Source organism: Rutilus rutilus, assembly GCF_951802725.1.
Source record: "Rutilus rutilus genome assembly, chromosome: 24".
Classification (NCBI taxonomy): Eukaryota; Metazoa; Chordata; class Actinopteri; order Cypriniformes; family Leuciscidae; genus Rutilus; species Rutilus rutilus.
The window spans coordinates 3,161,170-3,178,975 of NC_140228.1; the positions used below are offsets into that span (position 1 = coordinate 3,161,170).

Genomic DNA, 17,806 nt, shown 5'->3' on the forward strand with positions numbered 1-17,806 from the left:
TGTTTACATTTTACGTGTTTTTATGATTAAAAATGCAATACCCCACCCATTGGTATCACTATGGTATTTGGTACGGGGGCCCAGCAAGATGGTTTGTACCCAGGGCCCAAAATTTGGTGCTACGCCCCTGTTGGGGAATAAAAAAATTTGCACTAAGAAGAACAGCAGAGATGGTATTGGAGACTATGTAATGTAGTATGTATGTAATACAGAGATTATGTATTTATTTATGTTAATATCTGCGCAATTAATGTGTAGTAATATCTGCATTTGTGTATACTTGGCTGCCTGTAAGAAGATATGTAAGGGATCATGTAGAGCGAGGCGGTTGTATTACATGGCTACCAACAAAATAAATCAATAATTTGACACAAAATATTGATTTAAAAAGGAGTTTATTTATTTAAAAACTATTGTATTGCTTCCGCTAAAGAAAATAATCTGTTCCGTCTCTACGGTTAGAGTCCTGCGTCCATAGCAACGCTCTGTTTTTCATGGCAATGGTGTGTTAACGTTATACTTAGCAGCGGCTGTTATCAAGAAATAACAGACCGCATTATATATTAGAATTCAACCAAGCCATGTAATTGTAATAATAATAATAATAATAATAAACGTGTTTAGTTTTATATAGCATTTGTGCTGTGTTGGACTATGATGTCGCCACTGCGTCAAAATGTCAAACGTCAGTGCCCCCCCGCCGATGACCCAATGCCCCTCCAGTAGATCTGCCCTGGCGCCGACTCTGATGAGGGGTTACACATGTATTCATTGTCACTAAGAGGCTGTTAGAGACTGTTTTAACTGTATTATCAAGCACTGCCATCTAGAGGCCATATGAGAAACTGTTGAATATCATCCAACAGGTGAAAAACATGATATACTGGACATTTCTAAGCTCTGCTTTATTATAAATGTGAATGTGCAGTTCATTCTCTGACATTTTTGGGCCTTGCATTTATTGCTTCATGCTTCACGTTTATTCAGAATATACTGAAAGATGCTTTCACACTTGCGCACTCTTCAATACAATTCTTTAAATCTCTTGACAAAATAAAAGAAGTAAATGACGTTTGTAAGTATTCTAAATAAAAGATATAGATTGTACTGAATGTCAGCTTGATTATTTTACTCAAGATCAGTCAGACAATCAGTCAAACTAGAAACTCTGCTTCTAAACACAGGTCGCGAGCTGTCATTCCAAACACACAACTTTGCGATGCTAGTTGTGAATGTTCGTTAGAACTATGGTTCCAAGGAGAAGTAAAGCACCAGTTGTAGCGGGGTGTTGTCAAAATCACTCTCAGACCACAGAAATTCTTGCCATCAGGTCCTCATTTATTTGATCTTGGGTGACACAAAACACACTCGTTCAGCAGTTAGAGCAGTGTGTGGCAGCAATGCAACGACACACTGTGAGATCTCATGCAACTGGGCAATATACTTTTACAGAAACACATTTTAAGAACATATAACAATAATTCATGGACCTGGGGTAACACGGTAATGCACAACTGATACACATGCACATAATTTTGTGATAAAAATATTCTGGCTATTTGTTGCCTTTACATTATTAGTATGTGCTGTAATCTAGAATTTTTTTTACAGTAATCACTATTTTTACATCATTAAATTTAGCAGATGCTGAGATGCAGTTTATTCAAAGCAACTTAAAAATGGAAAATCCAGGCAAGTGTCATGATAGAAAAATGTTAGATTCATATGCAATTACAATCAATGATAATATAGCTTTACATCACATGAAGGACATGCTTTTGAACAAAGCAGAAACATTTTCAGGATCTTATTTAGATTTTCCTTGTTTCATCGTTTGAGCTGATGAATAACTGGTGTTTATTATTTAGATAATCTGATGTATCCCAGAGCTCCTTGTTTTCCTTCTCCTGCTCTCTTCTTGATGTTTTCCAGTATTTCAGCTTTTTCAGACTCATTTATTTCCTTCAGCTTCTCAATCAGAAAATCAATGTGCTGAAGTGTGAACACAGAATAAGCATTGAGTGCGATCATCTGCAGAGTTTGCACACAGTGAAAAGCTTCATTCACCAGCTTTCTTTTCTCTCTCTCCAATTCCTGCAGTTCTTCTTCCAGCTTCTGGACCACAGACACACCATCCTTAACCTTACCTTCCTTGTCAATATATTTCTTCTTAAACTCTTCATATGTCGTTTTCTTTTTCTCTGTATCTAATTTATATATTTTTGCTGCTTTGACATGTTCTGTGTAACTGCATTTCTTTGTGCACACTGTACATTTACCATCTTTCATCACGCTGCACCATGAGAGATTACTGACCCACCAGCAGTCTGGATAATGACAGTTCTCCTTACAGACAGGGCAGCACATCGCCATGCTGGCTTTAGAGCGATCAATATCAACCCATTCTTTGCAGGCCTTGTCAATTTCAAACTCAAAGTTAATATTTTCTGCTACAAATTTCTTGTTCTTCTCCAGAGCTTCTTGAGTTTGTTTCAGCTCCTTTTGCTTTAGTTCTGTCATTTGAACACGTTCTTTTAGATTAGAGATATTTGCCTCCAGCTGTTTCCGATTCTGCAACACATCTCGAGTCATCTTCATGGATTTTGGTTTTATTGTGTCAAGAAACTTGAACAATCGTTCTGTTCCTCTAAAACTGAGATTCCATGATTGATCCTGTATCATCTCATATTCTTCATCAGCAGCGTCTGACTGACAGTTATTAAACAGGAAAAACACTGGCTGATTCTTGTCATTCTCTGCACACTTGACTTTAGCCTCTTTAACAGCCGCCAGAGCATTTTTAGGTCGATCTCCAGTTGAGTGTGTGAAGAGCAAGACAATGTTTTCAGCAGTATCTCTCCCAAATAAAGACTGAACAGCATCAAATATGTATTGTTGTCTGTCAGAGAGTCGATTCTGTGTTGCTTTAATCACCAGACACACTGCATGTACTTCATGATTCCCTTCAGATTTACTTAAACTGTACAAACTCATGGCAATCTGTTTATCAAGATCAGCTCCACGTGTGTCTCCATATCCTGGTGTGTCGATGATTGTTAGATCAGTTTCACTCTTTTGTGGATAAAACCCATAAACAGTGATGATGGAGGTCTGACTGTGAACTTGTGATCGGTCACTCTGATCATCTGTGATCTCAAACCAAACCTTGTCTTCTCTCTTCACACCCAACATGTAGTTGATCATCGTATTGATCAGGGTTGATTTTCCTGTTCCTGTTTCTCCCACCATCAGAATGGTTTTATGGGGTTTGTTTCTGTCTCTCTCTCCAAAGGTCATTTTTCTATATAGTTCAGATTCATCCATGTTGTTTGTCTTTGTTTGCAGACGATATTGAGCAGGATTTCCATCTTTGATTAAGTCGCTGTTCTTGATAATTACAGCAAATTTACCTCCTTGACTTGTCATATTTCCCTCCTGTCAATTTAAAACAGAAAAACGTTATTTTACACAGCTCAAGTTGTCAAAGCTGTACATGTTTCATGTTTCAGAAATATTGAATATTCAAAGAAAATAGCCAAAACATTAGGAGTTTAAACGTCATGTCTAGCTACAGAGTGGATATAAACACCCAAGGGCTTTATACTGCGTATCAAATGTACGTAAAAAGTCATTTTAGCGTATAAATTGAACGATAAACACAATGAGTGCTACAGAGATGTTTTTTATTTTTTTTGCAGTGAGAGAGAACAAGCCTGCATCCCAATGTGCATACTATCCATCCTAAATATTACGTAAGATTAGTAATCCAGTCTATTTTTTAGTATGATTTTCTCTTATTTCTTTCTGTTGTGAATGTTTTTGTTTCAGTAATTTCATGGATACGAAGAGCATTTATTATTTCACCGTTAGCACATTTCTATGTTAATTTGATGGCTTTTATTTTTAAATATTTTAAAGGGAGTAATGTAACATTTGTACACACTAAAAGGGGGAAAAGTCTATCCTTTGTTTCTGAAAACATCTTCATTTCTGAAAAGATTTGAGACCCCAGCTCGGTCACATTCAAATTCCACTAATTACAGAACTTGCAGTTCAGTTAGACATTAGAACTACCACTTAATTGAGGTGTAGGAAACTGGGACATGCAATAATGTAATAATACGATTTTAATTTGATTAAAAATAAGCTACATAGCCTAAGTGTGGTCGTCGAGTGGTAGACATTTGAACTTGAAAGTTAAAGGAGAACTCCAGTCAATTTTAACATTGAGCTCATTTTTTTGTAAATTTGGAGTGCTGTCAGTACAGAGAACAACGACAAAAATCGGTGTTGCCTACACCATCCTCTTTTTAAAATTTGCACCCTGTTGACTTCAATGGGGCAAGTTTTAAACCTGCTTTTAGCCTCTTAACATTCTTGATGTGTCATTACAAGTGCACAGGTCATGTGAGTGATTCCTTCAGAGTGAACACGAGTGGATCTGACTGCAGTAGATGTGAAAGATATTAATAAAAGTGATGTTAATTCAGCCAGCGCACAAACCTGTATTTACATCCTGTTTTCGGTCGAAGTCCACAGTAGTCGATTGTCGAGTTGTTTAGTTACCTATGATCACGCGCGTGAACTCGACAATCGACTACTGTGGACTTCGACCGAAAACAGGAAGTAAATACAGGTATGTGCGCTGGCTGAATTAACATCACTTTTATTCATATCTTTTTGTCGATGTTCTCTGTACTGACAGCACTCCAAATTTACACAAAAAAATTGACTGGAGTTCTCCTTTAATAGTGTTCAAGCCATTAAACAAACGTCTCTTCCACCATCTATTTTTCCTCTTCCATTGTAAATTATGTTGTGTTCTTATTAAAATGCATTAAATTTTTTTTTTTTTTTTTCCTTTTTCTCTGTTGGTAATGCAGGTAGACTTGTGATTGGTTGTCAAGCCAGTGAATCAGGATTTAGCACCCTCATCTCTGATTGGCTGGAATTATGGCACATTGTAACACTGGATTGCGTTGAGCAAGCGAGCCATCAGCGCTTATGGCTCGTTTCCACTGAGCGGTATGGTAAAAAAAACGTATGTTATGTTAAAAATAACATAATACACATGACCATGATAACATGTCTAACCTTTGTGTCTTTGTGTGTGTGAGAGAGAGAGAGAGAGAGAGAGAGAGAGAGAGAGAGAGAGAGAGAGAGAGAGAGAGAGAGAGAGAGAGAGAGAGAGAGAGAGAGAGAGAGAGAGAGAGAGAGAGAATTGTGAAAATGTAACAGTATGACTGTAAGCATTGATTACTCAGTTCACACAAATAGAATGAGATAAAAAAGATAATTGAATCAGTTGAACTTGTAGGATACTGAATGACAAAATTATCAGGGTTGGAGAGTAACAGTATCATAGGCCTTATGAATAGGAGCTGTACTGTTAAATTTATAGGCTAGAATACACTGTAAATGACTGGTTATAATTTTTTTTTAATTAATATTTACTTTGGATTAGAAATGCAATCCAATACAAATAGCAATTAATGAATTGTGATCTGAGGAGAGTTTCTGCAGTGGTTCCAATTAAAATCAGTGTTAAACAAATAATTCAAAATTAATTAGATCATGCTGCTTTAAGTAATTAACTGAATACATTAATCTACAAATTACATTTAACAGATTTTATCATATGTGGGATACAATTTAAAACCAAGCCTCTTAACATTGTAAATTATAAGACAGCACTTTTTAAGTTATTATTATTATTACATGCTTAATTAGTTGATGTTTCTCTGGGATTTGCTAATTATTCCCACTGCTTTATGCATATAATGTTTGTCCAACAAAGCTCTGGTAGTATTTTATAACAACTAAAATACTTTATTTTATATTGTTTGCATTTGTCATGAGCTCTATATTTTAAGATGTACTAGATGTTGATAAATCACATTCAATTAATGTGAAGGGCCTATCTCAGGGGTGTCCTGGTCCTGGAGAGTCAATGTCCTGCAAAGTTTAACCCAATAAACACACCTGAACCAGCTAAGCAAGGTCTTCAGGATTACTAGAAATATCCAGGCTATACACTCTCAGAAAAAAATGGTACAAAAGTCATCACTGGGATGTTGTCCTTTTAAAAGTAGCCTACCTTTTTATTACAAGTAGCCTTTGAGGTATAATATGCACGCTAGGTTTACCTTGTGAAAGGCTACCACCCCAGTTACAGCTTTTGTACCTGATGAATTGTGTAGGAATAGGCTGGAGCTAAACTGCAGGACATTGGCCCTCCAGAAGCTGGATTGGTCACCACTGGCTTGGGTTAAATATTGTTTAATCTATAAATGAATCTGCACAGCTGGGTGTCTGCAGGCAGATGTGTGAGTCAGTCAATACAATGGAAAATGTAATGTGCAATATGTTATTTTATCTTCACAACAATGCATGCAACCAAAACTGAACATGATTTGAGAGCGACAACACGTTAACACATTCACATTGGGGAATTCTCACCCAAAACACAAACAACCCCACCCCCAAAAGTCATCCATAGGATTGCTCTCAATTTTTTTTTGTCAAAAAAGAAAAAACAGCCCAATGCGGAGCAGACACAGAAATGAAGGGGCGACACCATAAAACATCCACAATGCAGAACGAATACAAAAACACACACATATAGGCCTACACACATATAACACCAAGTTCAGGTTTGACTGTATTGTAAAAAACAATGAAACTTCAGATACTCTGACCAAAGATTTTTTTTTATTGTTATAATAATGATTTTATAATGTCTAAACACAAATCTAAATGAAAACTTAAGATGAATACCTACAATATGTGGAAATGGCAAACGAGCCAGTGAGTGATGCTCTGCAGCCATCTAGTGGCTGTCCTTGAAATGTCATGTTATTTTAATTTAAAAAGTGTTTGGCAGCAATCTTTCACTAAAACATGGCACATTGTCTGTGCTATCTCCATGAGCGAAATTAAGAAATTCAATTAGATATAAATTATAACAAATGCAAATACATTTTAAAAAACACCATACGAGAGTGACATTACCTAGGCTATGTTTTTTTTTTTTTTTTTTTTTTTTTTTTTAAATACACTTGTTATTACAGTAATTGTCAGCCCTATGAGTTATGAGCTCAGTTTGTAGAAATACTTGCATTCAATTAGGAAGAGCACACAGCAGCTTCTGGTGTCACACACACACACACACACACACACCCACACATCTACTGATCTCATTAAAAGGAGAGTGGGAAATTTTATGTAGGCTACATGTTAGGTCATGTTTATCATTGTTTTTACACCCAATCCTTGTTGCCCATACAATAATACAGTAAAACATTTTACTTTCCATATTATATCAAATATTTTCATTGCATTATAAATAGGCTATACATAAAACCCCACAGCATGTCAGCATATTGTAGCCTGCTTGCCATCTCTCAGGTGTCGTACATTAGAAACGAAGCTTCGCAGCAGCACTAATTGTGTTCCTAGCAACATATTTCTGCATCAAATGTCAGCGAGTGGTGCAAAAGCTTATTAAAGTGGGATTTGAGTGTGCCGTATGGACTCTTATTCTGGCTGTACTGAAGACGAAGCGGTTTGACCAATCAGATGAAAGGGGCGTTTCAGCGCCACCCACATGTGCGAACAAAATATCAAAGCCATAAACCGATTTGTAAACCACAAATGAAAATTGAGAAATAGAGCCGAAATCTCACTTTCCGTTTATTAAACTAAACGAAAAAAGTTTTTTCGAAAAACAAATAAACGATCCGTCTTTTCATTTCTCGTTATTCCATTCCAAATAGGAAATGAAATGATTGGATTTACAAATGCAAATCTTGCTTGTTGCCCGGTCCGGGTATCGTTCGTTCATTTGTTTTTGCTTTCACATATGAAAACGAAAAAACGAAATTATGACTTGATTTTTGGTTTTCCCGTTCTTGCACGGAAATCAGAAAAAACACTTGATATTCCGATTTCCCCCTGTGGGTGGTGCTAAATCTGATTGGCAGGAAATGCATTAATTATTTTTCAATTAGTTTACCTATACGGTGACGCATTGCTGCCACATAGGCCTAACGTTACATATTATTTTTTCCCCTCAATTTTTTTTCGTAGTAACGAGATCTTTTGTCGTTAAAATTACATATTTTCTCGTAATAACGACATGTTTTGTTGGCCTTATAGGACATGTGTCGTCATGTACAAAATATGCCTTTAAAAAAATATATATTTTATATTTTTATATTTTATAGGCCTATACGTTTTTTTTATATATAATATATTATATATATATAAGATTAATTTTTGTTAATAGGCTATATCTTCATTACCTAGAGATATAATTAAACAAAAAGTAGTCAAAACACATCTAACAGAACATAGCCTAAGTTGATTATTTTTTACAACATTGTGTTCTTATTTTGTTTAATTAACGAAATGTCAATCTTGTCTTTATAACAGAAGATACAATACAATACAAAAATCTTCAAGATACACCCTACAATCTTCACATGTATAACGGATTGTCACCTTATAAACAGTCCTTTGTGTGGTGGAATAAGCAATGCTATATAGAAATATGGTTAGTTTCTTAATTTAAACTTTATTTTATTATTTTATTAGTTCATTAACTAATTATGCTAACTCAACTAATTTAATGTAAAGAGCTGGATAAAATTACTAATTAAATAATGCCAAATATTAAATGTGGGCTATTGATTAGAGTTGCCATAGACTAAAGATTTTTCTAGACTAGTAGTCATTTATTTAAGCAATTAGGACTAATCGCACGTTTATATTCAACCCTGGGTGCATATACGCTTATAGCCTATATTCCGCGCTCAAGCGCATGCATAAAACTTGCCGCAAAGCACCCAGTAGCACCGGCAAAAGTAGGCTAATGATAATAAATGTGTCTGAAAAAAAAATAACGAAGCATTTTAATTGTTTATTAATAAACTAGACTTTTCTAAATCAGGGCTGCCTGCAAACATATCTCCATACATCTCCGCTGTAATGTAGCCTAGATGCGCCTTTGATACCGACAGGATTACATAATCAGATGGTACCATGCGTATTTGCTTTCCATTGGATTTTTTTTCGTTGGTGGACATTTTTTATAAGCTTTATATAGATAGATATATTTCTCATGTCTGTGAGGCTTTTTCAGTTAATGTTTGAGACGCACTCCAATTCACAGAGATCATGAAAGCGCGCCCTGTTCGTTTTCTTTTATTTTACAAAAGCACAACGTTTTCTTGTTGTTGTGAGTATACACAAATAAAAGTAGTTGCGACTGATGTATTATTCTTTTCTGTTTGACCAGAAATGGAGTATTTTAAGTTGTTTCCACTGTTGATAGGAAAATGCGAGTGATGGCACCGGCGCCTCCATCATGTCATGCAGTGCGTGCTCCACACTCCGCACATACACTCAGATTCTGCACAAACACTCGGATATGCGCTTAATAATAGCAAACATTTATCTAGGCTAACCTTAGAGCGAGCGGCCATGCCAGACGGATAAGTCCTTTTCATGTTTAACAAATTCTGTTGCATTTTCTTGCGCCAGTTTGAAAAGGGCGGCTGAAACACTTAAGGGTACGCGCGCTACACACAGCCTACGCCGTAGCTACGGCTTTAGTTCGACGCAGAAGTATAAAACAGGCTTTAGCCTAAACAGATAAACGCCCAACGCTGGTGTTTTCCTTTAAATAAATTCGTTTAGACTTTAAAATAAATATTGTTTGTGGCCTAATTAATGCCACAATAATTTGTTTATTTTATTGGCTACTTATATTTTTCATTTTTGTTTTGCATTGTTTTGCATTTTGTTTACCATTTAAAGGATTTGCTGTGCACCGCAATGTCATCCTCATAGAAATCCTGTCATCCTCACGTTACGTGGCAGTTCCAGCGTTATGGACGTGACATTTGCAGTCAAAACTTGAAATATAAATGACCAAAAAATGCGTTTAATACTAATATATTGAAACATCTATATCCATACTCCCTTAATAAAGGAGTCCAGACGTTAGAAAAATACCAGTCTACACATGCGTTTTATATTTAATATGAGGGAAATACACTTGCGTTACGGTCCGGACGTGACACAAAAAAACTTAAACTTTTAGGTGGTAAAATATGTTTTAGTAATTCTATGAATTTTGTGCAAACCAAAAGTAATATATCCACCAGATGAAGAAGGGTCGACTCTCCACAAAACATAATATAGCCTATTCATTTTATTTTATTTTTCGTGTTCGCATTTATGAGGAAGAAACAATGTTACGTACATGAGCTCTGAAAGCGGCACTAAAATACTGCTTTAAAACTTTCACAGAGACCTCAAACAGGCATTTACAACACCACATATTAAGGATTGGCATATCAAGCAAAATAATATTTGATTATTGATCGAAAATCGTATCTCACTGGAAAGACGCTCTGACATTAAATTTCTCTGTAGGCTAATAGGCATGTTTAAATAACAATAATATAAAATATATATTTTATTAAAACGTGAATATGAAACTAAATCGTTTTTAATGAATAGGCTACAACTATTCATTAAAAACGATTTAGTTTCATATTCATGTTTTAATAAATAAAGTATAAAGTCGGCAACACCTAAGCTCCAAAATTATCAAAAATATTTATTTTCAAGACAACTATTGCATAGCGTATGTGACGTTTCGAGCACGCAGGCTCTTCATCAGACAAATTGACTACAGATGTGCAACCCTTTATATCTCCAGATGATCACATGTCCAAACATCATGTTACTAACCAATACAACAACTACAAAACACCAAAAAAAAAAAGAAAAAAGAAAAAATATATACACACAAAAATATCTAAAAAACTATGCAAAATACAACAGTATCATTTATTAATGCACTTCAAAAAACACTTTTCTTGATACCTGCAAATATACATTAAAGTTATTACTCCAAAACCTTTGATGTATTATATACAAAAAGAAGAGAAAAACACACACACATCTGTATAAAAATTCAAAGAAATGGACGAATATCAAAATCTTCATTAAGTCCTCTAGGGGACAACGTGTCTAATGTGAAAATCCAAAAAGCCTCACGCTGTAAAAGCAATTTATCAATGTCACCTCCACGACGTGGATACTTAACTACCTCGATGCCTATGTATTGAAGGGTAGAAACTGAATGTCTAAAAGCTGCAAAATGCTGTGCAACTGGACTTTTTGGATTATGGTGTCTAATTGCACATCGATGTTCAGAAATGCGAATCTTCAAAGGTCTACTAGTCTTACCAATGTAACATAAGCCACAAGGGCAACGCAGCATATAAATAACATTGGCCGTCTTACACGAAATGGTGCCTCGAATTTGAAAAGTTTTTGCCGTGTAAGGATGTGTAAAAGTTGATGTCTTGCATGTAAAATTACACTGTTGACAGTTACCACATCTATAATTACCATGAGGTATTTTATTCAAGAAGTGAGGAGCCGGTTTCAAATCCGCTCTAACTAAAATATTTCGAAGGTTAGGTGTTTTTTTATACACTAAACGAGGTGGTTTATGGAAGCATTTTTTAAGATTGGGATCACTCTCTACAATATGCCAGTGTTTAGATAAAACATTATTAACATCCTTGGTAACAGGCGAATATTGCATAAAACTCTTCATGTTAAAAAAAATATTCATGTTTTAATAAAATAACATATATTTTTTAAATTTCATCTATGTTGATTATATGAAAAGTGAAAAGCATGAATAAGATAAGTTGATCCCGAAAATATCGGGAGACAAATGGAGTGAGCAGACATGATTTTGACCACTTCATTAAGTTTGTTTTTGTAGAAAACCTTTCTTTAAAGTGAATTTCGTTTTGTATTAATTGTATCCTAATTTAAATCAATGTTTCACCAACCAATTTCCTGGGTTTAATAAATAAGAGGTATATAGCAGGCAATATAATCAGGACATGGAGGCGTCGGCGTGAACTGGAGCTCTCTTAAATAAACCGAAACTCAGTATACTTGCCTCACAGACCTGAGAAATATATCTATAAAAAGCTTGGAATGAGTAGGCTACTTTTAAACAAAACAATTCAAAACGAAAGAAAACAGACTGCTCTCTGCCTATATAATACGTATGAAATGTGCATTTCTCTCTGGCGAGTTCACTACTGCGAGTCAGCATCGTCAACTTCATCTTTGCAGCCAACTGTGACACAAAAAAACACTTGTTTATTAATAAACAAATGAAATTTGCTATAATCATTACTTTTCCCAGTTCTTTGAGACAGCTTAGGTGCGTTATTGGCGCCACCCTTAAGCCTGTTTTATACTTCTGCGTCGAACTGCCGCCGTAGCTACGTCGTAGGCTGTGTGTAGCGCGCGTACCCTACGGCGTACCCTGACGTGCACCTCTCCAAAAATGTAACAACGCGTCAATTCTACGCGGACGCAAGCGCTGTGATTGGTCTGCCAGAACCCCTCCCTCGGGGTTTCACATACTCCCTAGGTGCGCGTCAACGCGACAACGATGCAGTTTTCTAAATGTTATTATTTATTTATTTATTTATTTATTTATTTAATTATTTATTTAATTATTATTATTATTATTATTAATTTTTTTTTATTTATTTTTTTATCAAAATCTATTTTTTTCTCTGGACACCTCTTCAACTTGGCACGAAGTTCTGGAAAACTGTCAGTGAAGTCCCGATATGCAAATTTGTTTATAGGGGAGAGCAGGGCACAAAGTAACGCTTTTTGACTTTCTCAGTTTGTGTAAATCTACTTACGGTTCAGAGTATTTATTTTTTCACACATTAATTTCCCACATGTCTACTACAATTATGTGGTTTTGTTTTATTAATACAGTATATACTTTTTTCTTGACATACTCAGAAAGAATGGAAGTGAAATGTGACAACATGCCCCATAGGTGGGGCACATTGTAACATGACCATATGACCGCTTAAAAAGTTATCTGATCTAATAAAAAAAATATACAAAACAAACTAAAATATTTTCTAAATAAAATACAATTAAAAAACTTTTTCATATAAAATAATGGCAATTTTTAATAATTAAATATAAACTAATTTTTGAGTTTTGACAACGAACACATGAAAACACAGCTATACAACATAGTTCAAAACAAATAAATAATTGGTAATTTCTGAACATTGACTCTGTCTTTATTCACCTTTTTCTCACGTTTTCCCAATAAAATTAATAAAAGTATAGAATATAATAGCATATTTCTAATAGGGGCACATTGTAACGCAGTGTTACAACATGCCCTCGCCTGCACAACTGGGATTTAAACCCTGCTAGTGTCTTCTGCTAGTTAGCGAAGCATTAAAGAACTATCTCAACTGTTAAATAACATCTTGGAGATTAAAATAATATCAGATTTGTCTTATTTTAAATAAACAAAAAATAGAGATGAAAAATTAACTTAAGAAATTTACTTTTGCTATGGTTTAATAAATGTCTATGGATATCTTCCAAAAAAAAAAAAAAATTTGGCTTTTTTTTTTATTTTTATTTTTTTATTTTTTTATATATAGTGTTGATATGGCAACTAGTAAATACACAAAGTTTCGTCATCCAAGCAGGTGCGGAAGTATTTAAAACAAGCGTGTTACAACTAACCCCACGTTAGGTTGTGCCCCGCGCTCCCCTAGTGCCCAGGGGCACCACACTGTCTTAATGCGGCCCTGGCTGCCATAGACGCCCAGTCTGAAGAAAAAGAATAATTATTTTTGGTACGCCTACAGATACAATAGGTGCATCCGCACCTTCGGTGCTTGGCCCCTAATTAAAGTAAACAGGGTAAACCTAGAGTGCACTAAAGGCTACTAATAATAAAAAAGGTAGGCCTACTTTTAAAAGGGTAACATCCCAGTGATGGCTTTTGTACCATTTTTTTATTTTATTTTTTGTACTATTTTTATAGCCTGGAAATTTCTAGTAATCCTGAAAACCTTGCTTAGCTGGTTCAGGTGTGTTTATTGAGTTGAAGCTAAACTTTGCACATTAATCACATTAATTGAATGTGATTTATCAACACCTAGTATCTTAAAATATAGAGCTCATGACAAATGAAAACAACATAAAATAAAGTATTTTAGTTGTTAGAAAATACTACCAGAGCTTTGCTGGACAAACATTATATGCATAAAGCAGTGGGAATAATTAATGCCTTGAAATAAATTAGCAAATCTCAGAGAAACATCAACCAATAAAGCATGTAATAATAATAATAACTTAAAAAGTGCTGTCTTATAATTTACAATGTTAAGAGGCTTGGTTTTAAATTGTATCCCACATATGATACAATCTGTTAAATGTAATTTGTAGATTAATGTATTCGGTTAATTACTTAAAGCAGCATGATCTAATTACTAATCACAATTCATTAATTGCTATTTGTTTTGGATTGTATTTCTAATCCAAAGTAAACTATTAATAAAAAAATTATAACCAGTGATTTACAGTGTATTCTAGCCTATTCATAAGGCCTATGATACTGTTACTCTCCAACCCTGATAATTTTGTCATTCAGTATCCTACAAGTTCAACTGATTCAATTATCTTTTTTATCTCATTCTATTTGTGTGAAGGTTAGACATGTTATCATGTGTATTATCTTATTTTTGATTCTTGTTGCTCATACAGTAATTTTAGCCTAGAGTAAAAGTTTTTTTTTAGCCTACATTTTAAGTTTTGAGATGCTGAACTATTTTCATTTATTGAAGGGACATATAGGACCTCACCTACCGGTACTTAAAAAAAAAAAAAAAAAAAAAATCATACATTGCTCTTGAGTCTATAGAAATAATATATAAAACCCCACAGCATGTCAGCATATTGTAGCCTATGGCTTGCCATCTCTCAAGTGTCGTACATTAGAAACGAAGCTTCGCAGCAGCACTAATTGTGTTCCCAGCAACATATTTCTGCATCAAATGTCAGCGAGTGGTGCAAAAGCTTATTAAAGTGGGATTTGAGTGTGCCGTATGGACTCTTATTCTGGCTGTACTGAAGACGAAGCGGTTTGACCAATCAGATGAAAGGGGCGTTTCAGCGCCACCCACATGTGCGAACAAAACATCAAAGCCATAAATCGATTTGTAAACTACAAACGAAAATTGAGAAAATGAGCCAAAATCTCATTTTCCGTTTATTAAACTAAACAAAAAAACAAATAAACGATCCGTCTTTTCATTTCTCGTTATTCCATTCCAAATAGGAAATGAAATGATCAGATGATACAAAATACCACATAAAATTCAAATTTGTTAGATTACACTTGTAAATAATTCAAATTTACACAATTCAAATTCAAATCATATTGTCATATTATAAGCTCCCTAGTGACAAAAAGGCATCGGGTGAAACGGACTCAGGGTAAGTTTGGAGGTTCGTATTGCCCCACCCCATGTGACTTCACATGTACGCGGTTCAGATCAGAATAGAAGTGGTACAGATACAAGAACGGCTGATGGAGGAGGTAAGTAACCCGCCATGAGTTATATATACATCTAGCTAGTAGGGCTGTCACTTTACGTTCGAAAATCGATTGCACAATCGATCGGACCAACCAACACAAGTTTCGAAAACGAAAATAGGGAATCGATTTTAACGGTCTTTTCTCGGAACGCGTCCAGCTCGTCACGATACGCCCGCAGCGAACGCGCATCACACAGCAACTGACGCCTCATTCGCGCCGCAGGAATTTTTTACGCGCATAACGCGTCTTTGTATTGACTTAACATTGAAATCACTCGCGCCTGACGCGCTATTCCAGTCCAGTGTGAACACACCATGACAAACACACATTATACTTCTGCTTTATTTTTCTTATTATACTTATTGCTTTTCGAGAATGTTGCACTCCTGTTTGTCATTGTGCACAAAACTTAACGCCAATAAATCAACAGGAATATTGCTGACTTGTGCGTCTCAAGCGCCCTCTTTACGTTCGTTCTAATGCCTGTTAGTTGTCCGTGGATTTGCCCATATTTGGCGTTTAAAATGGAAACGTCTTTAGACATGGAAAATCGATTTTACAATCGATTCAATGAACACATATGTCTCAAAAATCGAACAGGATTTTTTCACAAAAGTGACAGCCCTACTAGCTAGCTTGTATGTTGGCAAACTATTGTAAAGTTAAAGCGTTCTTTCGAGCTATGATGCAAACCTCCAAACTCCACCTGAGTCCGTTTCTCCCGATGTCTTTATGGCTGATACCTTTTAGTCTGAGTCCGTTTCATTCGAAGCCTTTATGTCTGATGCTTTTTTTTTGAGGCTGTTTCATCTGATGCCTAATACGAGACCTGACACCTGACATAGTTTTTCCTGAGACCTGAAGCTTTTCAGTCTGAGGCGCGATGCCGTTTTGTCCAATGACTGAAGCCTTTTAGTCTGAGGCATGATGCCTTGTCTTCATATGGCTGAGGTCTGAGGATATCCTGTTTCTTTTATATTAGGTAGATGTTTCAAAAAGTGGTGGGGACAGACAATATCGACTCAAAAAGTGGTGAGGAAATGTCCTACCCGTCCCAATAATAGGGACATTTTTTTTTTTAATGATGATGAATGATCTTACAGTATTGCATGATTGCAAATCAAATTATAACTCAGAATTTAAATGTTGATTTTTTTTTTATAGCCCTCATCAAAATTATTTAGGCTAGGCTTCTACTGTCAGCAAAGGAGGATGGTGTACATAGGGATTGGAATGGGTTGAATCGGGATGAATAAATAACAGAAAAAGCAAAAGGAACAGAATGTTACAATTTAAGACAGATGACACTGAATAATGATAGTCTTACCTTTCTGATAACAACTGAGATTCTGTCTTAACTGGTTCAAGCTGTGGGTCTTTCAGTTTACAAGGCAATTTGATGCTAAATAATACCAAACATAACATAACATTTTTAATGGATAGGAACATTACATCTCCCACTCACCTTAATGCTATTTTACAGGTGTCGGTATTAGCAAATATTATACTTGCAGTACTTCATTATTGATTAAAATCAGCATCAATAAATGTAATTTAAAAATACACTATGAAGAGAAATGCTAATTCTTAGCATACACATACAGTTACTGTTATATATGCTACTTTGTATAAAATGATATATCCTCAAGTCATATACAAAGAATGTCTTGACAGTCAGACATAATTCAGTTTAAGATTATAATTCAGTAAAATGGATCTACTTACAATATGATCTGATAAACCGCCTGTCCCTCTTCAGCTGATAAGGAAAACTAGACAAATAATCGGACCAGCTCGCTTATTTATAGGGTTCTGAAGTCAACACCCATTTTCTCAAAGGCATGTGATTTTTAGGAAAACCAGCATGAAGACATGTCTGCAATCACAATGCAATTTGACTTTCTTCCCCCTGCAGGATGGTACTCTGTGTTTTCTCATATGACCTCTAGGTGGCAGTGCTCAGTTTTTCTCGGCTGCTAACACTATAATTGATTAATTTGGCACAATTTCCCAAACCATGCATTCAGTTATTAAAACAAAGACACATTTCTATAAATGTTTAACACATTGTTTTGACACACATTCCAATTTTCTTAATGATTTCTGCAAAACACAAAAATGCTCTTTTTACACAGGTTTAACACATCACAATGTAAACTCAAATTGCATATGGGCAAACTAACATTGAGGAGTAGTTTCCTGAACAGGGTTTAAATTAAGACAGAAGTAGGCCTTAATATAGAATAGTTATTGTAGTTTAAAAAAATGGCTTTCTGAAACACAGATTACTAACACCTGGACTATGGAGTCCTGAACAAAAATAAA

General features: G+C 35.2%; 1 protein-coding gene across 2 annotated transcripts; it reads right to left on the reverse strand.

The window, feature by feature from the left end:
• Positions 1-1,317: 1,317 nt before the first annotated feature.
• Positions 1,318-17,372, reverse strand: LOC311284394 (uncharacterized protein). 2 transcript variants are annotated; one of them, XM_084399400.1, is made up of 3 exons: positions 17,207-17,372; positions 16,809-16,883; positions 1,318-3,435 (listed from the first exon to the last, which is right to left on the reverse strand). In XM_084399400.1, exon 3 carries the CDS (start codon positions 3,424-3,426, stop codon positions 1,861-1,863), a length of 1,566 nt encoding a protein of 521 aa, XP_084255526.1. In that variant the 5' UTR covers positions 3,427-3,435; positions 16,809-16,883; positions 17,207-17,372; the 3' UTR covers positions 1,318-1,860. The 2 variants fall into 2 exon arrangements, with proteins under 2 accessions (XP_084255526.1, XP_084255527.1); XM_084399401.1 differs by lacking the exon at positions 16,809-16,883 and having other exon boundaries at positions 17,207-17,259.
• Between the last annotated feature and the right edge of the window lie 434 nt (positions 17,373-17,806).

What these genes read in the sequence shown, in the direction of transcription:
- LOC311284394 (XM_084399400.1), bottom strand. Translation starts at nt 3,426, where the DNA reads ATGACAAGTCAAGGAGGTAAATTTGCTGTAATTATCAAGAACAGCGAC.